We start from the raw sequence: 23,160 nt of genomic DNA on the forward strand, positions 1-23,160 counted from the left end.
AGTTCATGTAAACTTACATAAATGGGCATACACTGCTCGTTTCTATTATTTAATCCCCTGGTAGGTCAGGACTATCTCTGTTACTATGAATTTGATGACGGGGCCAAATCCAACATTTGTTCTTGGAACACACGTAACTTAGATAATTAAGTTAAAGAGCCTGACTCACTGACCTACTTTCTTGGTTACCAAAGCAGAGGGGAGGTTGGATTACCTGGGTTTTAGCTCCACCTAGTGTCTATACATGATTCTGTTTTGGGTTGTAGCAAAATACTAGTTTTATCTTTTACTTCAGATTCATCCAACTTCTTACTATTTAGGTAAAATGATTCAACACATACCTTTTGGGTGTTTTTTTTTATTAGACTTAAAATGTGGATTAGTGGTTCAATTCCTCAGTACCACATAAATAGAAAAGGCCAGAAGTGGCACTGTGGCTCACATTGTAGAGTGCTAGCCTTGAGCAAAAGAAGCTCAGGGAACAGTGCCCAGGTGCTGAGTTCAAACCCCAGGACTGACCCCTTCCCCACCAAAAAAAAGATAGGCTTAGCTGGGGGAGAGCTAGGGAAAGGGTGGCAGTGTCCAAAAAGAAATGTACTCTTTACCTGGCTTAAGTAATTATAATTCCCTGTACATCACCTTTACAAGAAGAAAAAATTAAGAAACATTATACTTAGAGCTGAATGCCAGTGGCTCCCACAATAATTCTAGCTACTAAAAGTTCATAAGTTCTGAGAATTGATGTTCATAGCTAGTCCAGGCAGGAAAAAGACTCTACTCCTAGCCAGAAGTGACTTCCATTGCCTGAGACCAGGGTGGCAATAAAGCTTTGAGCCTAAGGTTTATTATGTTCCCCGAACTGGGCTGGGAATGTGGCTTAGCAGTAGAGTGCTTGCCTAGCATTCATGAAACCCTGAGTTCCATTCCTCAGTACCACATAAACAGAAAAAGTCAGAAGTGGAGCTGTGGCTCAAGTGGTAGAGTGCTAGCTTTGTGCACAGGGAGGCACAGGGACTGTGCCCAAGCCCTGAGTGCAAGCCCCAGGACTGGTAAAAAATTTTGTTAAAAAAAGAAAAGAAAAAAAAGGTTCCAGTCCTGCCCCTGACTCCATGTGTTGATCGCTGGGTGGGTTACAGCTCTCTTCTTAGTCCCTCTGAATTATGTAGTACACACAGCTACCTATACCCCATAGAGAGGACTTACATACAATCATACACACACACACACACACACACACACACACACACACACACTTGAAAATTTTTATTTTGGGCTTTTTTGCTGCTTTTTTGCCTATTTTTATGCTAGTACTACTGAAACTTGAACTCAGAGCTTGCTGTACTTCCTTGCTCACAGCAGGTCTTAAGTCATGCCTCCAGTCCAGAATTTTGGTAGTTAATTGGGGCTGAAATCTCAAAGATTTTCTTCCTAGGCTGGATTCAAACTGTTATCCTCCAGGCCTCAGTCTTCTGAGTAGCTAGGGTTACAAGTATGAGCTACTTGTGCTTGCCCTGTTGCTATTTTGGCTTTGTTGTCTTGATTTTTTTTATTTTTGTCGGTCGTGGGACTTGAACTCTGGGCCTGGGCCCTGTCCTTGAGCTCTTCAGCTCAAGGCAAGTGCTCTACCACTTGCGCCACAGCACCATTTTCAGTTTTCTGGTGGTTAATTGGAGATAAAGAGTCTCACGAACATCCACAATCCTTAGATCTCAGCCTCCTGAATAGCTATGATTATAGGTATGAGCCACAAGCTCCTGGCTCATCTTGATTTTTAAAAATTCAATTGTCTGTATTGATTTTTTTACAATCATGGTTAACTAAAGTCTTCTGAAATCATAAAGATACATCTTTATTTCTATATTCATCTAAAGATACTGCAACAGTAGTGGTGATTAATTTTTGCCAGATCACTGCAATCACAAAGTTGTGGATTATCGAGTATAATAGCTTTTGCAGCCAAGCTTCTTCACCATGAATGGAGAAGAGGTATGCACACAGAGTCTTGAGCACTTCAATTAAATATTTGACTACTGAGTCACACCCCTTCAATCTAGAAAATGCAGCACAACCCAACCACTATGCAGTCTTAATCTCTGAGAAATCACAAACTAAAAGGATACAGGATACTGAAACCTCACAGTAAAAACTTGGCCCTAGATGTGGAAATTTCAGTGGAAAAAAATAATAAAATTTATAAATGAACAGGCAATGATATTTCTTTCAAAAGTCAACCACTGAAAGATGAAAGCTTTTAGTGATAGAAAAGAGGAAGGAATGTCAAACAAAGTTAAGAATGATCAATGAGAGCTTGGAATTTGGCTCAGTGGTAGAGTCCTTACCTTGCATGCATGAGGCCCTAGGTTCCATTCCTCAGCACTACTTAAGCAGAAAAAGCCGGAAGTGGCACTGTAGCTCAAGTGGTGGAGTGCTAGCCTTGAGCTGAAGAGCTGAGGGACAGCGCCCAGGCCCAGAGTTCAAGCCCAGGACTGGCAAGAAAGAAAGAAAGAAAGAAAGAAAGAAAGATCAATAAAATTAAAGAGGAGATGTATAAGCAGCTGAAAAAATTCAAAGATGATGCAAACAACTAACTAGCTCAAAGAGAATTCAAAACTACTGAATGAAATAAAGAAGTTATATGGAATGTGAAAGGGAATTTTTTTCCCAGTCCTGGGGCTTGAACTCTGGGCTTGAGTGCTATCCAGGAGCTTCTTTTGCTCCAGGCTACTGCTCTACCACTTAAGCCAGAGCACTACTTCTGGCTTTTTCTGTGTAGTTTACTGGTGGTAAGAGTGCGATGGACTTTCCTGCCCTGACTGGCTTCAAATTGCAACCCTTAGATCTCAGCCTCCTGAGTAACTAGGATTACAGGCATGAGCCACTGGCGCCAAGCTATGAAAGGGTATTTTAATAAGGATATAGAAATCTTTAAAAAAATCAAATTGAAATATAGGATTTGAAGATATCAATAGCCCAAATAAAAACTTATTAGAAAACCTAGATAATAGAAAAAAAGTGAAAATATGATCAAGGATAGAAGGTAAAGCAGAATTTGATCAGTCAAGGACATTGAAAGAAACATTAAAAATATTGAACATTGAAAAAACGTAAGACATTCCTGTTTTGATTTGACACCATCAAAATTCTGAAATAGTCAGGCACTGGTGGCTTATGCCTAGAACTGTAATTACTCAAAAGGCTGAGATCTAAGGATAAAGGTTTTAAGCTAGCCTGGGCAGAAAAGTCTGTGAAAATCTTATCTCCAAGCAAAAAGCAGGAAATTAAGTTGTGGCTCAAGTAGTTCAACCTGGGGTGAAAAAGTTAATTCATCAAATATTTCTGGACATACAAGCACTGATAGGCCCCAGCACAGAAACAGTGGTATACTTCAATAACCTACAGTAGACAGGTCATCCAAATAAAAAATGCAATGAAGAAATTTCAGAGCTAAATGGCAGTGTAGTTCAAATGACTTAACAGATATCTACTAAGGATTTCATCCAGCAACTGAACAACATTTTTCTGAACAACATTTTTCTCAGTAGCCCATGGAACTTTCTCCAAAATAGAACATAGTTGAGGACATAAAACAAATTTTAACAAATACAAGAAAGTTGAAATAACTCCTTGTATTCTATCAGACTACAATGGCATAAAACTAGGACTCAACAGCAATACAACAAAAAACAAATTTACAAAAGCAAAAGAAAACAACAAAAAGAACCCTACAGAAGATGGGAATGTGGCTTAGTGGTAGAGTGCTTGCCTAGTATGAATGAAGCCCTGAGTTCCATTCCTTAGTATCACATAAACAGAAAAAGCCAGAAGTGGCACTGTGGCTCAAGTGGTAGAGTTGCTAGCCTTGAGCAAAAGAAGCTCAGGGACAGAGCCTAGGCCCCGAGTTAAAGTCCCAGGACAAAAACAGGCAAAACAAAAACAAAAACACCATTTAAAAAATCCTACAGGGCTGGGAAGGTGACTCAGTAGTAGAGCACTTGCCTTGCATGCCTGAGGCCCTGGGTTCCACTCTTCAGCATCATATAAGCAAAAAAAAAAAAAAAAAAAAGCTGGAAGTGGCGCTGTGGCTCAAGTGGTAGAGCGCTAGGCTAGCCTTGAGCTGAAAAACTGAGGGACAGTGCCCAGGCCCACTGTTCAGGCCCCATGACTGGACTGCCCCCCCCCCCAAAAAAAAATCCTACAATCTCAAACAAGGCTATAGTATACCAGCACAACTATGTTTATCACAGCATTATTTACCATAGCTAAGATATGGAACCAACCCAGATGCCCCTCAGTAGATGAATGAATCAAGAAAATTTGTGTGTGTGTGTGTGTGTGTGTGTGTGTGTGTAATTCTATGCCTCCATCAGAAAGAATGCCACTGCCCCATTTGTTAGGAAATGGAAAGACTTGGAAAAAATTATATTAAGTGAAGTAAGCCAGGCCCAAAGAAACATAGGTCCCATGGTTTCTCTTATTTGCAATAACTAGTATATGTCTTGGATAAGAAGAAAAGGTCAAAAGCTATGTACATATGGACATATAAGATAATGCTAAGTGAAATGAACCCCAAGATAGAGACACAAGTGGTTTTATCTTTATTGCTGTAGTTTTTAATGTATTTATAATGTGCCATGTGATTTTTTTGTTTCTTTTGTATGTTCTTCCCCCATGGTATAACCCCTGATTTTCACTGTATCTTGTATATACATTTTTCCACTTTGGGGAGGGGAAGGGAAATAACAAAATGCTGAAATAAGGATACAGGATGACCCATTGTAACAATGAGATGTACAAGACCTATGTTGAAAACGACCTTTACAGCTTTGGGGGGTGGGGAGGGAGGAGTTGGGGAGGTTGGGGAGGGAAGGGATGGTAGGGGAAAAACAAAGGAGGGGGTAACAATGCTCCATAGGAAATGTACTCATTACTCATGTAACTGTAACCCCTCTGTACAGTATTTTTACAATAAAAAATATACAAAAAAGTTGAAAAAAACCTAGAAAATATTCAAACACATGGGAACAGAACAACACATTGTTAGATGACCAGCAATAAATAAATAACTAAATAGATAAATTATCTAAAAAATAAATAAGGGGGGAATTTTAGAAGTCCTAAAATCTAATGGAAATGAAAGCACAATCTATTTAGAACTATTGAGATATAGAAAATGAAATGCTAAGTGGAAAGTTTATAGCTATGGGTGCCTATATTTAAAAAATAGTGTTTGATGCCAGTCAGTAATCGTAGCTATCTAGGATGCTGAGATTTACGCATCATGATTTGAAGCCAGCTAAGGCAGAAAAGTTCTCAAGATCCTGTCCTTGATTTGTCAGAAAAAAACTGGAACAGGCATGGCTGAAGAGACTTAGTGAAAAAGTTGCACACGAGCATGAAGTTCTGTGTTCAAGGCTTAGCACTACACTATACTTCATGAAACAAAAGAACCTAATAATGCACCTAAATCTCCTAGAAAAACAAGAACAAGCCAACTCCAAACTCTAAATTGGAAGATGGAAAGAAATAATAAATCTTAGGGTAGAAATGAATTAATGAAGACTAAAAAAATCTGTACAAAAAAAGTCAATGGAGGGCTGGAAAGGTGGCTTAATGGTAGAGTGCTTGTGCTTGCCTTGCATGCATGAGGCCCTGGGTTCGATTCCTCAGCAACACATGAGCAGAAAAAGCCAGAAGTGCTTGGCTCAAGTGGTAGAGCACTAGCCTTGAGCTGAAGAGCTGAGGGACAGCGCCCAGGCCCAGAGTTCAGGCCCCACGACCAAAAAAAAAAAAAAAAAAAAATTCAATGGAACAAAAACCTGGTTTTCAGAAAAATAAGACTGACAATCTCTAGACAATCTGCCAAGAGGAAATACCCAAATTAATAAAATTAAAGGTTAAAAACATAACATCACAACATAATATCCAGAGGATCATGAAGGGCTAAAAAACTTATAAATAAATAATAAAAATTAAGAAAAATAATACCTTTCTATGTACATTTGACCTATCAAAACTGAAGCGAGGGGGAAAACAACCATTTTAACAAATGTATAATAAGCAATGAGACTGATGCAGTAATAGACTCTCCCAATGAAAGGCGTCCAGAATTTTAAAGATTCACAGCCAAGTTGTACCAGACATTTAAAGAACTAGCATCAATACTTCTAAGACTGTTTCATGAGATAGAAAGGGAAGGAATGATACCAAATGCTCCTTATGATATCAGCATTACACTCTTCAAATTGGACAAAGAAGAGTGTCTATGTGCGGAAAGTATGATTCTGTTTTAAGATTGCTGTTTTTGTATAACATGCTTTGAATGGTCAAAGGAAGAAATAAACAAAGGAGGGTGATTTTGATTTTTAGTTTCTTTGCCCCCCTTGATTATAGTACCTATGTCACTGGATGCAAGTCAATGGACCTTGGGACCAGATAATTTTTGGTCTAATCAGAGAAAGATTTGAAGGGCACACATAGAGGAGACAAATAGGAGGAAACAAAACAAAGCAAAAGAAAAGCAAAAGTGGTAGGTGTTGGTGGTTCACGCCTGTAATTGTAGGAGGCTGAGATCTAAGGATCTGAGGATCTGAGGATCACGGTTCAAAGCCAGCCTGGACAGGAAAGTCTGTGGGACTCTTATATCCAATTAAACACCAGAAAAAAGGAAGTGGTGCTGTGGCTCAAGTGGTAGAGTGCTGGCCTTGAGCTGAGTTGCTGAGGGACAGTGCTCAGGCCCAGAGTTCAACCCTCACAACCAACAAAAATAAATGAAAGAAAGAAAGAAAGGAAGGAAGGAAGGAAGGAAAGAAGGAAGGAAGGAAGAAAAGAAAGAAAGAAAGAAAGAATGAAGAGCAAAAGTGCATCGTTTAGGCAGGTGGGCAGGATCAAGAAGAAGTGCTACACAGAATCCCAGGACCTCAAGTTTTTTTTGGGGTCTGTGGACATAGGAGGAGTCGGTCTGAAATACTGGATAAACATGTCACAAATTTCCAGACACTATTTATCAAATATTCACACATGGAGGGCAATGAAATTCTTGGCCTCATATGGTCAAACCAAGGTGGCCATTTTCCACGGTGGGAGGCTGCAATACCCTGCTATATGTCACTAGCTATTCTGTTAACATCAGCAACTCAGTATGTAATTTCTTGCCCATATCCAAGTCATTATTCTCAGCCATTTAAGTTTCTTAACTCTTTGCCTAACTCCTATATCAAGATGTAACTGCAGTTTCTCCAGCACTCCAAATTCAGCCGAATCCGAGCGTCTCTGAACTGTTCCCAACTTTTTTTTGGTGGTTGTGGGACTTGAAATCAGGGTCCGGACGCTGCCCCTCAGCTCTTCAGCTCAAGGCTAGTGCTCTTACCACTTGAGTCCTAGGACCACTTCTGGCTTTTTTCTGTTTATGTGGTGCTGAGGAATTGACCCCAGGGCCCCATGCACGCGAGGCAAACACTCGACCACTGAGCCACCTTCCCAGCCCACTGTTCCCAACTTCTGAAGATGGAGCAGCACAGGCAGGAGGTGGTGGCTTTCCAGTGTGAGAAAGAGAATAGATGACACCAGCTAAAGTCCCTGAGGGTTCATTGATAAAGCTAATGTCCCTCTCAGATACTGGTGGAGTTCAGGAGAGTGAACTTCAAAGCAAGCTTTAGGATAGCACTGCTGGGTTTGAGAGAGGCACATCCTGCAAAAGCCTTTAATAACTCAAGTGTAAATATCCACTGGGGGAAAATTGAGAATAAGATGTGTCAACCCAGAAAAATTTTCTTCAGGAAGGTAGAAAAAGAGGCAAGGAGTTTTCTTCTTTTTTTATGTCAGTTGTGGGGTTTGAACTCAGAGTCTGGGCCCTGTCCCTGAGTGCTTTTGCTCAAGTTTAATGCTCTACCACTTTGAGTCATAGCTCTGGTTTTTCAGTGGTTTTGGAGATAAGAGTCTCACCAGGACTTTTCTGCCCAAGTTGGCTTTGAACTGTTATCCTCAGATCTCAGCCTCCTGAGTAGCTAGGATTATGGGTATGAGGCACTGGTGTTCAGCTTTTGATCTTCTTTTAAACAATATTTTAATTGTTATTATGAAGGTGATGTACAAAGGGTCTGCAGTTACATAAGTCAGGTAAAGAGTACATTTCTTTTTGGAAACAAGAGTTTGGTGTGTGTGTGTGTACATTTCTTTTTGGAAACAAGAGTTTGGTGTGTGTGTGTATGTGTGTGTGTGTGTGTGTACATTTCTTTTTGGAAACAAGAGTTTGGTGTGTGTGTGTGTGTGTGTGTGTGTGTGTGTGTGTGTGTGTTTGCCAGTCCTGGGGCTTGAACCATGATCTTCAGATCTCAGCCTCCTGAGTTGCTAGGATCATAGGCTTGAGCTACCACTAGTGCCTGGCAAGAGGTATTTTCTTCGTTGCTGTTAGAACTTTATTCTTGAATAAACATTGTCAGACTATGATGTGCCTCACAAGTAATCTGCTAATGAGGCTACAGAGATTGCAAAAGGCTTACTTTTTTTTAGCCAATCACATGCAATCCATTATATATGTGTTTTCAAGATAAAACTTGATGTCTTGACAGCAGGTTAACTTTGATTAACTTGCTTAATATTCTTTCAGAGTTCATTGTAGGTTCTCTCAGCAATTAGTCACTTGGATTATTTAATTGCCATTATCTGAAGGACAACAAACTTTTCCTATCATAAGAAGGAACAGTCTGGGGCAAAGCCTCTGTAGATTTGTTCAAGGACAAACAGGTGATTAGGAGATGAGAGCACTATCTTCCTTGATTATATTTCAGAAGACTGTTTTGTAAACTGATGAGAGGCTCACTTGGCTCTGTGTGTGTGTGTGTGTGTGTGTACATGCATGCTAGTACTGGAGGCTTGAACTCAGGACCTGTGTGCTGTGCTGAATCTTAGCTTTTTCACTCAGGCTGGTGCTCTACTACTTATATGTACATATCTACTTCTGTTAATTGGAGAGAAGAATCTCTTGGGCTTTCCTGCCTAGGCTGGCTTTGAACCGTGATCCTCAGATGTCAGCCTCCTGATTAGCTAGCATTCTAGTTGTGAGCCACCAGCACTGTCTCACTTGGCTTTTAAAATATTTATTTACTTTTCAAAGTAAGGAGAAAGGATTTAGATATTTGTTTTCTCAAATAAAATGCTCTAAGGAAGGTTGTGAGGAGACTCTCCCCTCTGTCAATAGGGAAAGTTTAGTCTTTTTGTCATCCATTTCTCTTGGGTTAAGAGAGATGATAGATGGAAGAATTTAACAACAAAGAGAATAAATAGTCAATAAAGAGGAGACAGTATCAGATTTGGGAGAGTAAATTGGGGGATTCAGGAAACCAGAGAGGGGGGAGCTATATTGGTAACTACTTAAAGTTTTTTTTTTTTTTCCAACCAGATAGCAAAAACCTGGGATCAGGAAGAAATACTCACCAGGCAAGGGATTCCTGAAAGACAGAGAAACCTCCCACTCGCTTGGATGGTATTCTCCTATTTTATCTTCTACAGTGGGAAAATGGGAGCCATGTGTCCTCTCAGTATATAGCTCTCAGGATGGATAGGATGCAACCTGGTAGTGGAATTAAGTAAAACATACACATGTGGCCTTCGAGCCAACAGCAACTGCTTACTAGTGGCATGAAGCCACTTCACAAAAAGATTTGAACAGCTCTATCAGTGGAGAAGCTAAGACCTAACTCAGGCTGCCTCAAAGAAAAAGAAATAGCCAATGAGTCTTCTCTATTTTATTTATTTATTTAAACATTTTGTTGTACTGATGATTGAATTCAGGGCTAAGCAGGTGCTGTACCAATTGAGCTACATCCAGAAACCCTGTTTTGCTATAGTTACTTTTCTTATAGAGTCTCATGATTTTTGCCTAGGGCTGGCTTCAGAATGTGGCCCTTCTGTTGACATTACTTTAGGTATGAGCCACCATGCCAGCTTGTTCTGAGATAAGATCTCAACTCACTTTAAAAATATTTATTTATTATTATTATAGAGGTGATGTACAGAGGGGTTACATTTACACGAATCAGGTAATAAGTACATTTCCTTCCGCACAGTGTCATCTGCTCCCTCATTCTCTCCCATTCCCTCCCTCCCTTTTCCACCCTTGAGATCTACACTTCACTTTCATCAGTTCCAGTGATCTCCACTGCTGTGCTTTCTCACTCTCCTGTAGATATACACGTGTCAACTCACTTTTTAGGATAAGGATCTAACGTTGCCTTGGCTGGCCTCAAACCTCCATCCTCCTCTCTTTTGCTTCCCAAGTAGCTGGAACTGCTGGGATTACAGACATGAGCCACAGTGCTATTTTCTCAGAGTATTCTGACCTTTACCCAAGAGGGTTTAGTCATTTAATGAGAACTGACCTTACCTAGAAAGGTCCATATTAACCTTAAAAATATATTCCCTGAGCCTGGAGCTGGTGGCCTAAGCCTATAGTCCTAGCTACTCAGGAGACTGACATTTGAGGATCAGGGTTAGAAGCCAGCCTGAGCGGAAAAGTCCCCACGAGGCTCTTGTCTCCAATTAACCGCCAGTGGAGCTATGGTTCAAAGTGGTAGAGCACTAACCTTGAGCAAAAGAGCTCAGGGACAGCACCTAGGCAAAGAGTTCAAGCCCCACGACTGACCAAAAATAAAGAAAAAGTTCCCTGTAGCCTTATACGCTTATATTCTTGCCATTCAAATACAGCATTGGTGCTTAAAGTCAAACTGTTACAGCATAATTTGCCACCATCTGGCTTTATATTTAATACTTCAATAATTTAGGCTGGTAACTACTCTTGTTATAGGATGGCATTTGTAAAATGCTTCCAAACACCTCTGCTTAACTTGCAGGGCAAATAAAAAGGGCCATTTATTCGGTAGGCAAAGAACACCACCAGCAACTTTCCGCCGGACAAACCCACCTCCGTAATGTACACATACAGACATCTTTGGGACACAGACCTTTCAAGACCTCAAAATCTGCTTTGAAACTGTGCTCCGGACATGGCAGACAAAACCCCGGAACGGTTTTGAAATTAACTTCAGAAGCTACGAGGATCTTCTTCAATCCTTTTTTTCTTTATCCTCGGCCAACCCATCTCCCACCCTTAGAATTCCTCGGTAACCTGTCTGTCCGCCCTTTGGGAGAAGTTACTAATCAAAGCCGGAAAAGGCCAGGATACCAGATTCGCGCAACAATGAGCTATGATTCTCATCCGGAAACCGATGCCTTTAGGAAAGCGGCGGGCTAGCTGGAAAACTCCTCCTCTTTTGGGGATTTCTCTCCAAGTTCTACTGGCACCAGAGCAAGTGCGCACGCGCACAGGCAAACTAGGCGCGCTCTAGTTTTTGCCCACACCGGGGCGGGGCGGGGCACGACCAGGCGTGACGGGGCGTGGCTAGGAAAGCTCTGCCCCGCCCATTCGCCGAGTTTCCTTTTCTTCCCCTCTGACCTCGGAAATAAGGGGGTGTGTTTTTCAGGGCGGAAGTTGCGGTGCATTGTGGGCTCGTCTCGAGCCTCAGAGTTGAGCCTGAATGAAAGTGGCGCGGCGTCTCTGACGTTAACTCGCTTTGGAGCCGGTGGCGTCCGGGTCTCGGCTGGTGTGCGAGGGCTTGGCTCGTTCGTGGCCCGAGGCCACGAGTTGGGGGCCGCCGAGGGAGGCTGCGCGGGGCGGAGACATGGCTCACAACAAGATCCCGCCGCGGTGGCTAAACTGTCCTCGGCGCGGGCAGCCGGTGGCAGGTAACCGGGAGGGGTTCCGCCTGCGCGCCGCCGGCCGGCTCGCTGCTCGGGGCCGGTCCGCGGCGCGGGCTGCCGGGGGCAGCTCACCGGGCGGGAGCTGTGACCGCCGCGCCGGCCGGCTCGCTGCTGAGGGAGGGCGGCTGCTGGGCCCGCGAGCTTCGGGACCGCGGGGTGCTCGGCTGCAGGGGGCCGGGGGGGCGGGGCTGGAACCGAGGCGGGAGGCGATTCAGCCGCTGCTCTCGGTCCGGTGAGGCTGAGGGTTGAGGATGCGGAGGTAAACAGGAACCTAGCCCCCAGGAGCACCGGGGCGAGCGCTTGAAAACCTTGAAGTTTGTGAACCTGTCTGGGTCCCGCCTTCCCCTCAGAAGGAGTCTGGAGATGGAGGTGGGACCAGAGAGGCTGTTCCCTGGAGCGAAAAGGGTCGACACTGACCCCCCCAGGGGCTTGGGAGGATTTTTGTTTTTGCCTTTTTAAATGTTTTGTGTGTGTGTGTGTGTGTGTGTGTGTGTGTGTGGATTTGACACATTTTCTTTCTAAAACATACAATAAACTTATTAAACTGTACAGCTTGATGAATTTCTGACTACGTAGACATCCTGGGGAACATTCATGAAACCATCGTTCTTGTTAACCAAAACGCTCCAGAGTTATCTGAAATAAAAGTTTTATTATTATTATTAGACAGGCTCTCACAGTATAAACCTGGTTGTCATCCAACTTTGTAGCTTAGGCTGGTCTGTAATGTCTCAGCCTTCCGACTGGTAGGATCATAGGCATGTCCATCCTGCTTAGTTATTGAGATTTTACAAATGCTAGCTAGCCTCAAAAGGACAAGGCTTCACAACTACTAGCAGCAAGGCCAGAAAGCAAGGCGGAACTATTTGGGCTGGACTTAGGAAATAAATTTGCAGAGGAATACATGAGTTGCTCATTTTGGCCAGAGTAAGCAGCATTGGATAATACAAAGAAGGGAGAATTTTAGGTTAGGAGGACAATGTTAGGGAAAACAGGGTGGAGGGGGTCAGTCCTTTACGCTGTACATAGGGGAAGTATTGGTTGCTTCTGGATTGGTTGAAGTTAATCTGAAAAGTTATTTTATGGCTGGGAATGTGGCTTAGTGGTACAGGGCTAGCCTTGAACAAAAGAAGCTTAGGGACAGTCTACAAGTTCTGAGTTCAAGCCCCAGGACTGGCCAAAAAAAAGTTATTTTATCAACCAACAATTTAGGATGGAGGAAGATTTCAACATACATTTGGAAAGTTAGAATAGTTTCTGTTGTTCTGGCTACATTGGTTAACTTCCTCTGACTCTTTGTCCATCTTGTCCTTCTAATTAAATTTAGGACATCTCAGAATTTTTCTCTTTACTATCCTTCAGAGTTTTTTTTTTTTTTTTGGTCGGTCATGGGGTTTGAACTCTGGGCTTGGGCACTGTCCCTCAGCTCTTCAGCTCAAGGTGAGCGCTCTACCACTTGAGCTACAGTGCCACTTCTGGTTTTCTGGTGGTTTATTGGAGATAGGACTCTCACGGTCTTTCCTGCCCGGGCTGGCTTTGAACCATGATCCTCAGATCTCAGCCTCCTCAGTAGCTAGGATTACAGGCGTGAGCCACCAGTGCCCAGCTTTTTCCTTCAAAGTTTTCTATTGTCCTTTGGCAGTCGTTTCCTAAGACAACCATTGATCTCCTTTCTGTCACTATGGATCATTTGCATTTTCTAGAATTTTTCTAATAAATGAAAACATGCACTCATTTTAGTTTGGCTTTGCTCTGCATTATTCTTTATGAGACTCAGACTTTTGAATGTATTAGTAGTACATTCCTTTTTATTGCTGAGTAGTTTTCTCACTGTTTTGAACACACCACAATCTGTTTTTTCATTTGTCTGTTGACAGTTATTTGGGTTGTTTCCAGTTTTTGATTATTGCAAAGCTTGGTATGAATATTCATGTACAGTTCTGTATATGTATTTATGCTTTTATTTATCTTGCATAAATTTCTAGGAGAGAAATGGCTATATTAGGAAGTAGATATGTACTTCTTTAACCTTTTTAAGAAACTGCCAAATACTTGACCAAGGTAGTTAATAATTTTATTTTCCCAACACAGTGTATGAGAGTTCCATTTGCTCCAGATCCTCCCCCAAACTTGATATTCTCAGTCATTTTAATTTCAGCACTTGTAATAGATGTGCAGTGATAATCTTCCTGTGGTTTAATATTGAGTATCTTTTCATTTACTTATTGGAAGTTTGTATATCTTCTTTAGTGAAGTATCTGATTTATTTATTTATTTGCTGCTAGTCCTGGGGCTTGAACTCAGCTTGGGCACTGTCCCTGAGCTTCTTTTGCTTAAGCTCTACCACTTGAGCTGTAGCTCCACTTCTGGTTTTTTGAGTAGTTTATTGGAGATGAGTCTCTCAGACTTTCCTGCCCAGGCTAGCTTCCTTCCTTCCTTCCTTCCTTCCTTCCTTCCTTCCTTCCTTCCTTCCTTCCTTCCTTCCTTCCTTCCTTCCTTCCTTCCTTCCTTCCTTCTTTCTCATGGGCTTGAACTCAGGCCTGGGCACTGTCCTTGAGCTTCTTTTGCTCAAGGCTAGCACTCTACCACTTGAGCCACAGCGCCACTTAGGGCATTTTCTGTGTATGTGGTACTAAGGAATTGAACCCAGGGCTTCGTGCATACTACTAGGCAAGCACTCTACCACTAAGCCATATTTCTAGCCCTGAGCTTCTTTTTGATCAAGGCTGATGCTGTACCACTTGGGCCACAAATCGCTTGAGAAATTTTTTTTAGTAGTTTATTGGACATATGAGTCTCGTGGACTTTCTGTCTAGGCTGGCTTTGATCTGTGATCCTCAGATCTTAGCTTCCCGAATAGCTAGGATTACAGGTGTGAGCCACTGACATCTGGCTTGATTATATTTTTTTAAATAGTATTGGTATATTTGAGACCTTAGAAGCTGTGCTCTGAATTATTGTGATTAATGGAGTCACTAAACTTAAAAAAAAAATGGTACTGAGGCTTGAGTTCTACTTGGAACTGCTAGGCAAAGCTGTTTGACATTCTACTGCTGGAGCCATGCCTCCAGCCTATCACTAAACTTATAGGTGTAATCAGTTGTAGAACCTCAAGCTTTCTGACAACCACCTGGATTTCTACTAGTAATCAGTGCTGCTTTGGCCTGTGTTGCTTATTGCAGGTGAAATTAAATATAATTGAATTCATTTTTTTTTTTTTTTTTTAAAGATAGGGTCTTGCTCTATAGACGAGGCTGGCCTTGGAACTCAGGCTCTTCCTGTTTCAACTTCGCAGATTCAGGGATTAATAGGCATGACACTTCAACACTCAGCTCTTACACAATTTTTGATAAGTTCTGTGACTATCCCCTAAAGGTCTGTTTCTCTTAGTCATGGAGGTATTTGTACCACATTGTATATTTTGTTTGTTTTGTACTGGTATTGGGGCTTGAACTCAGGGTTTACACATTGTCTTTGAGCTTTTTTTGCTCCAGGCTGGTGCCCTACCACTTGAGCTACCCTTTCCACATTGAATATTTTGGATGGGGATTTAGTAGTATTTTATTTACAGTAAGATATGCTAGCTATATTCTTGGCAGATATCTAGGGTTAAGGGTTTCTTCATAGTTCCATGAAGAAAATGTCATATAAGGGAAAAGGATTACCATTAGAGAAAGTGCAGTAAACAAAGTCAAAATGACTGGATAGTTATCTGAATGAGAAGAATTTCATAAACATTCTTGCTTGTTTATTTACTTATTTAGGCAGATTTGTTATAATTGCCCAGGCTGGCCTTAAACTTAAAATCCTCTGCCTCAACTTTCAGATATCTGGGATTATGAGCATGTACCATGCTCATGTACCATGTTTTGCTTATTTTTTTCTGATTATAAAAGTAATCATACTTATTTTAAAATTTTTGGATATTTTTCATATTTCAATTGGTTGCTCAAATTTTCTTTTCTATGAATGTTAGGGAACATCTGAGTACTAGGCATTTGTAATTTACCTGAAGTAGAAAGAAGGTGTGCTATTTATTTATAATTTGTCTCCTATTATGTTACTGTAGTCTAGACTTCCAGTGAGAGAGCTCTCTGTGCAATAAAGCCAAACTTTACTGCTGAAGAATTCTTGTTTTTCATCTCTGAATGATTGATTCAGTGAATTTTTGAGGGAAAGGAAAAAACATGCTATTCCCCCCCCCCCCCCCCTTTTTTTTTGTTGGTATTAGAGTTTGAACTCAGCTTGAACTCTGTGCTTGAATGGTAGAGCCTGTACCAAAAAAGAGTCTTTAGCCCTTTTTTGCTTTAGCTATTTTCCATATCATCCATTTTATGCTATGTAGCTGGATTTTGGGTACAAGCCACGATGTCCAGCTTTGGTGGATAGGGGATTTGAGAACTTTTTGCTTGGTCTGTCCTGCAACCATGATCCTCCTGATCTTACTTCCCAAATAACTAGGATTATAGATGGGAGCCACCATACCCACTCCATCTGGTCTTTTTATTTTTTATTTTTGTTTTTGTTGGTCGGTTGTGGGGCTTGAACTTGGGGCCCGGGTTCTGTCCCTGAGCTCTTTTGCTCAAAGCTGGTGCTCTACTATTTTGAGCTACCATGCCACTTGCTTTTTTTTTTTTTTTTTTGCCAGTCCCAGGATTTGAACTCAGGGCCTGGACACTGTCCCTAAGCTTCTTTTGCTCAGGACTAGCAGTCTACTGTTTGAGCTACAGCACTACTTCAGTTTTTTTCTGTTTATGTGGTACTGAGGAATTGAACCCAGAGTTTCATGCATGCTAGGCAAACACTCTACTACCAAGCCACATTTCCAGCTATCTTTTTTTTTTTTTTAAAGAGGGTCTTGATACATAACCCATACTGATCTGGAATACTTGATCTTTTTGCCGCACCTATTATGTATAAAGAAACTATTAGGAACAGTGGGATATAAATATGAGATACAACCTTGTGATAGTGTCTTTGAAGACATCTAGTAAATACTTGAATCATTAAGTCATTGAATTCAGGGAAATTGCTAAATAGCACATAGTCTGGCACTGGTGATCCAGCTCAGTGGCAATGTGCTTGCCTAGTGTTAGGCCCTAGGCTTGATATTCCCAGCATTAGAGGTAGTCAGGGAGAAAGGGAACCTACACAGTCGGCTCCATAGAGCCTATTTTATTTATTTATTTTTTATGCTGTTACTGAGTCTTGAACTTCAGAGCTTTGCATTCTAATCTGGCCTTTTCTGCTCTTGGAACCATGCTTCCAGTCCTCATCAGTACTTCTTGTTAGGAGCAAGTGAATTATGTGAAATATTTTAAACAGTGCCTTGTAAGTAGTAATCATAAAATTAGGTTTTATTAACTGTGGCTTCTGTTGGTTCTTTTTGGTGAAGTAATGGAGTAAGTGAAAAGGGGTAGGATCTGGGTGCAAGTAGCTCATACCTGTAATCCTCAGGAGGTTGAGCTATGAGGATCCAGGTTCAAAACTAGCCTAGGCAGGAAAGCCCATGAGACTCTTTATCTCTAATAAACTACCAGAAAGGTAGTTTATTATTGAGTTGTGACTCAAGTGGTAGAGCACCAGCTTTAAGCACAAAAAGCTCAGGGACTGTCTAGGCTTTATTCAAGCCCCATGACTAGCACAAAAAAAGGTGGTGTGTGTATGTGAGCTTGATACGTTTTTAGGAATGATGAGACACAGATACTATCTTGGAAGATGGTGACAGGTGGATTGCCCTTGGGATTGGTAATTGTGATTTGTGGTGTCTCCATCTTTGGTGCTTTGAGATTTTCACCAACTTGTTCAGTGATTGGATTAAGGCAAATGAGACTAATGGATATCAGCAGGCTAAGGGTATTTACATAGGATTTGATAATAGTGATGAGGTGTGGACTCTAATCTTGAATAAGAAGTGAAGTCTGAGGTTCTGATGTAGACAAGATTGGATCTATGAGGAGACTGGAGAGAAGGCTGAATGTGATGACAGCTTTTGCATCATATTATATACTTATTACAGTTATTGTTTAACTTTCCCTAATAAAAGGTCAAAGCTCTGAGGGCCACATTCCCAGCCTTAATGAATTGTTTTATATATTGGTGAGAGTGTGAGTAGTGAGAGATCTGAGAGTTGACCATTAGATTTAATAATGTGGAGGTTATTGGTGATTTTGAATAGTTAATAGAAACAAAGATCATTTAATGAAATTTAGATTAATGACTGGATAGATGTTTTAGATATTCTTTTAGGCACTATTCCATTGCTTTTAGTATGTTTGAAAACATTAGTTGGTTTAAATAGTGTGTTTTCCAGTCTGAGATAATCAGTTTAAAAAGAGAGAAGATTTTTTTCTTTTGGTCCACTGTAGTTGCTTGGTCTCTTTGCTTTGGGTCGGTGATGTGTCAGAACACCTGGCAGGGAGCACAAGGTGGAGCAAAATCACTGTCTTCATAGTGGCTAGGGACGAGAGAGACAGAAGAGATCAGGGACAAAACATACCTTTAGTAACCTCCCAGTAGCCCATTAAGATGTGAATACATGAGTGTTTTAATTCATTCACAAGGTAAGAGTCCTCATAATCCACATACCTTCTATTTTTTTTTTTTCCAGACCTGGGGCTTGAACTCAGGGCCTGGGCTCTGTCCCTGAGCCTTTCTATGTTCAAGGCTAGTGCTCTACTACTTGAGCCACAGTGCCATTTGAGGCATCTTCTATATATGTGTATTGAGGAATCGAAGCCAGGACTTCATGCATGGCAGGCAAGCACTGTACTACTAAGCCACATTCCCAGTCTCCTACACACTTTCTAAAGGACCCTGTTTACATCAGTGCCTCATTGTGCTGTTAAGCCTTCAACACATTACCTTGTTGGGGAGGGGGTTAAGATCCACACCATAACAAATAGGTATCTAAAAAATTCGATTATATGGTGCTATTCTTTATGCTTGTTCTGTGATTCAGGAAAAAATGGTAAAAAAAAAAAAAGTCAATCTTTCTTGCAGAAATAATCACTGGGAGTATATATGCTCTGATAGTTTTTTAGAGAGCTCTTTTAGTTTGCATCCTATCAATATTGTAGAATAGCCTAGCATGACTTTATCCTGAGATGTAGTTAGGTCCATTAGATGGAGAAACTTCCAGCTTCACGTTAAAAGCTAGGCTTGGTACTGTACTCTTGTAACCCCCACTTGGAAGACAGAGGTCCTGCGTTTCAGGCCAGCCTTGGCCATTTCAAGACCCTGCTGTTACCTTTTTCTTTTTAGTTCCACCTTATTTATTGTGGTAACTAGAGCCTGAACATATTAAACATAGCTAGGTGTGTGGGACAAGGACTCATACATCCCTTTGCTTTATACTATTTTTTCATTTATTTATTTACTCATTTTTTGAGACTGAATCTTGCAGTGTAATCTGAGCTGATCTCAAACTCCTGATCTTCTCTCTGCCTTCTTCTTCTTCTTCTTTTTTTTTTTGTTGGTCATGGGGCATGAACTCTAGGCCTGGATGCTGTCCCTCAGCTCTTCAGCTCAAGACTAGCACTCTACCACTTGAGCCACAGCACCACTTCTGGCTTTTTCTGCTCATGTGGTGCTGAGGAATTGAACCCAGGGCCTCATGAATGCTAGGCAAGCACTCTACCACTGAGCCACCTTCCCAGCCCTCTTCTCTCAGCCTTCTGAGTGTAGGGAATATAAATTTAATTCACTTCAACAATTATTCTTTTCTCTTCCTTCCCCCTTTCCTTCCTTCCCCTGTTCCCCTCTTCCCCCCTTCCCCCCTTCCTTCCTTCCTTCCTTCCCTTTCCTCTCCTTCCTTCCTTCCTTTCTTTCGTTCTTTCTTTTTTTATTTTTTTTAATGTGAAAATACTATACAGAGGAGTTACAATTACATGGGCAAGATAATGAGTACATTTCTTATCAAGCATTGTAGCCTCCTCCTTTGTTTCCCCTTCCCATCCCTTCCCATCCTCCCCCCTGCCCCCCTACCCAATCCTCCCTGCCCCCCCTCTTCCTTCCTTCCTTCCTTCCTTCCTTCCTTCTTTCTTTCTTTCTTTCTTTCTTTTTTCTTATAGTACTGGGATTTGAACTTGGGGTCATTTACTTGCTAGGTATTGATCCTGATTCCATTTGATTTTTGCTCTGGTAATACTTGAGAAAGGGTCTTTTTTTCCCAAGCTGGCCTGGACCTTAATACTTATATTTATGCTGCCTATTGTAGCTGGGATGACAGTTATGTGCCACCACACCCAGGTTTTTCTGTTGAGATTAAGTCTCATGAACTTTTTTTGCCCAGGCTGACCTAGAACCATGAGCCTTCCAATCAAGCCTCACATGTAACTGAGATGACAGCCATTTATCACTATACTCAGCTATTGGTTGAGGTGGGGGAGGGGTGTCTCTTGAACATTTTGCTCATGTTGGCCTCAAACTTCAATGCTCCTGATCTCTGTTTCCCAAGATACTAGGGTTATAGGTACAAGCCATCAGCAATTTGCAAAACCAAGATCCTTTTAATGCGAAGGTTTGTAGTTTATATTATTTAAGGACGTTCCACTCACTGGCAGTTTTCTTTCCTGTTATTATTGTCAGTTTCTACAATTTATTTTGTTTCTAAAAGTTTCAAGGAATATATATATACATATATATGTATATATATATTTCCATTTCCCACAGTTTGTTTCAATGAACATCATTTTATATCATCATATGCCCATAGCTATTGAGCCTTTGTGATTCTCTTCTATTACAGCAAATGAGGGAAACCATGCAAGCTGTGTTTCCTTGGGTATTAGCCAGCAATTTCAAGGGAGTATATTTTAAAGAATTGTTTAGATGGCGAGTACTTTATGAACAGGTGCTTTCATAGAATGTTTTACCCTTGAGATATTTTCAGAAGTTGGTTTTGACATAGCTATAAGATTTTAACCTGAAACCATTTTTTTCTTTTTTTTTCTTTCTCTTTTGCCAGTCCTGGGCTTGAACTCAGGGCCTGGGCACTGTCCCTGAGCTTCTTTTTGCTCAAGGCTAGCAGTCTACCACTTGAGTCACACAGTGCTACTTCCAGCTTTTTTTTTGTTTATGTGGTACTGAGGAATCGAACCCAGGTCTTCATGCATGCTAGGCAAGCACTCTACCACAAAGCTACATTCCCAGCCCTGAAACCATTCCTTTACATAGTGAAAATTGTTACTCATCTCAATTTTGTTTAGGAAGATTCTTGCCTCTGAAGACAATGCTGGGACCAAGATATGATAGTCAGGTTGCTGAGGAAAATCGCTTCCATCCCAGTATGCTCTCAAACTATCTGAAGAGTCTAAAGGTAAGAAGTAAAACTTTGCTTGTAATTTGTGTTCTATCATTTGAGACTACTCCCCACTCCCTTGATAGGGCTGTGACTTGAACCCTTATATATGCCAAGTAAGTGTTCTGCCACTGAGCTAAAACCCTGTCCTTGCTTTTTTTCAGTCGGTTATGAGGCTTGCATTCAGAGCGTGGGAGCTGTTCATGAGTTTTTTTTCCATTCAAGGCTAACACTCTACCACTTTGAGTGACAACTCTACTCCTGGTTTTCTGGTGGTTAATTAGAGATCAAAGTCTGATGGATTTTCCTGCCTGGGCTGGCTCTGAAGTGTGATCCTCAGATCTCAGCCTCCTGAGTAGCTAGGATTATTGGTATGAGCTACCTGTGCCCTGCTGTAGGCCTTGCTTTTCTGAGGCAGGGTTTTGCTGTGTAGCCCAAACTAGCTTGAACTCATGATCTTTTCTGCCTCTGTTCTCTTGAATGCTGGGATTAGAGGCATGTACCTACCTGTCTTAATTAAAGGTTTTTATGTGAGCATAATATTTCTTCTTTTGGGATAAATTCTCACAAGCATGATTGCTGGGTTATACAGAAAGTACTTGTTTAGGTTTATAAACAACTACCAAACTATTTTCCAGCATGGTATACCATTTTGCATGTCCATTAGGTAGTTTTTATGCTGGCCTCCCAACTTTCTTTGCGTAGCTTTCGACTACTGAGATTATAGTTCTGTGCTACTGCTCCCAGCCATTGGGTGGCTTTGTAAGAGTCAATGAACCTTTGTACATTTTTACATTATTCTGTCAGAATTACTATTTGTATTACTTTTCTAGGGCTTCTTTGAAAAATTATACACACTAAGTGGCTTGAAGCAATAGGTATTTGCTCCTTACAAATTGCTATAAATTTAAAATCAAAGTGTTGGCAAATTTTCTTCCTTCTGGAGGCTTGGAGGGAGAATTTTTCAAAGCCTTCTCCTAGCTTATAATAGTTACCTGTGATCTCTGGTGCGCCTTGGATTGCAGTGCCATTATTTGAGGCAAGTGTTCTCCTATTGAGCTATATCCCTAGACTTTAAAGCTCCATCATTCTAAGCTCTGCCTCCATGGTCGTCTTGTCAAAATTTGTGTGTGTGTGTGTGTGTGTGTGTGTGTGTGAGAGAGAGAGAGAGAGAGAGAGAGAGAGAGAGAGAGAGAGAGAGAGAATTATTTATTTTTGGGCATTTTCAGGGTTTTAGAACTCATTTTCTTGATTTTGCCAGGCAGGCATTCTTTTACTTGAGCCATACTATTAGACTTCTAGTTTCCTTCTTATAAGGATTTGATTAGAACCCAACCTAATCTAAATTATTTCTGAAAAGAACCCTTATTCTATTTTCAAATAAGGTCACATTTACAGGTACTTGGAGTTAGGATTTGAACAAACATCGTTTTGAGACAGCATTTACTGTATAACCCAGGTTGTTTTGGAACTCCTGATCTTCCTGCCTTAGCCTCCCAGGTACTAGAATAATAGGTGTGCCATCATGCCGACCAAACACATCTTTTCTTTTTATTGTTGATTGAGGGGCTTGAACTCAGGGCCTGGGTTCTGTCCCTTAGTTTTTGTGCTCAGGGCTAGTAAGTGCTCTACGACTTTGAGCCACAGCTCCACTTACGGTTTTCTGGTGGTTGATTGGAAATAATTTTCATAGATTTTCCTGTCCAGGTTGGCTTTGAACTGTGATCTTCAGATCTCAGCCACTTGAGTAATTAGGATTACAGGCATGAGCCACCAGTGCCCAGCCAAACACATCTTTTTATAAGAAATAGTTAAGCCACAACATCAAGATTCATTGGTATTTTATGCAGTTGTCAGCCTTACAGCTGTATATTTATTATATTTAGTACAGTGAATATTAGAGTCTACTATGTGCAACGTTCCTATAGGTGGGTAAAGAGCTACTTAGATTTTTGAGAACCAGTTATTCATTATTTTTATTGAGGTATATATATATTTTTGGCCAGTCCTAGTGCTTGAACTCAGGGCCTGGGCACTGTCCCTGATTTTCTTTTTGCTCAAGGCTAGCACTCTACCACTTGAGTCGCAGTGCTACTTCTAGCTTT

General features: G+C 41.2%; 1 protein-coding gene across 3 annotated transcripts in view; it reads left to right on the plus strand.

Annotated features, from left to right (window-relative positions):
- Nucleotides 1–11,500: 11,500 nt before the first annotated feature.
- The window catches only part of Rngtt (RNA guanylyltransferase and 5'-phosphatase), a 224,082-nt gene continuing 212,422 nt past the window's right edge, over nucleotides 11,501–23,160 (plus strand). For all 3 annotated transcript variants that reach the window (XM_042679559.1, XM_042679560.1, XM_042679561.1), the window contains exons 1-2: nucleotides 11,501–11,739; nucleotides 20,964–21,073. In XM_042679559.1, the coding sequence (XP_042535493.1) occupies nucleotides 11,676–11,739; nucleotides 20,964–21,073 (174 nt within the window). In that variant the 5' untranslated portion in view covers nucleotides 11,501–11,675. The remainder of the gene's footprint in view (nucleotides 11,740–20,963; nucleotides 21,074–23,160) is intronic.

Source organism: Dipodomys spectabilis, unplaced genomic scaffold, assembly GCF_019054845.1.
Source record: "Dipodomys spectabilis isolate Male_0828 unplaced genomic scaffold, ASM1905484v1 ptg000053l, whole genome shotgun sequence".
In the NCBI taxonomy this organism is placed as follows: domain Eukaryota; kingdom Metazoa; phylum Chordata; class Mammalia; order Rodentia; family Heteromyidae; genus Dipodomys; species Dipodomys spectabilis.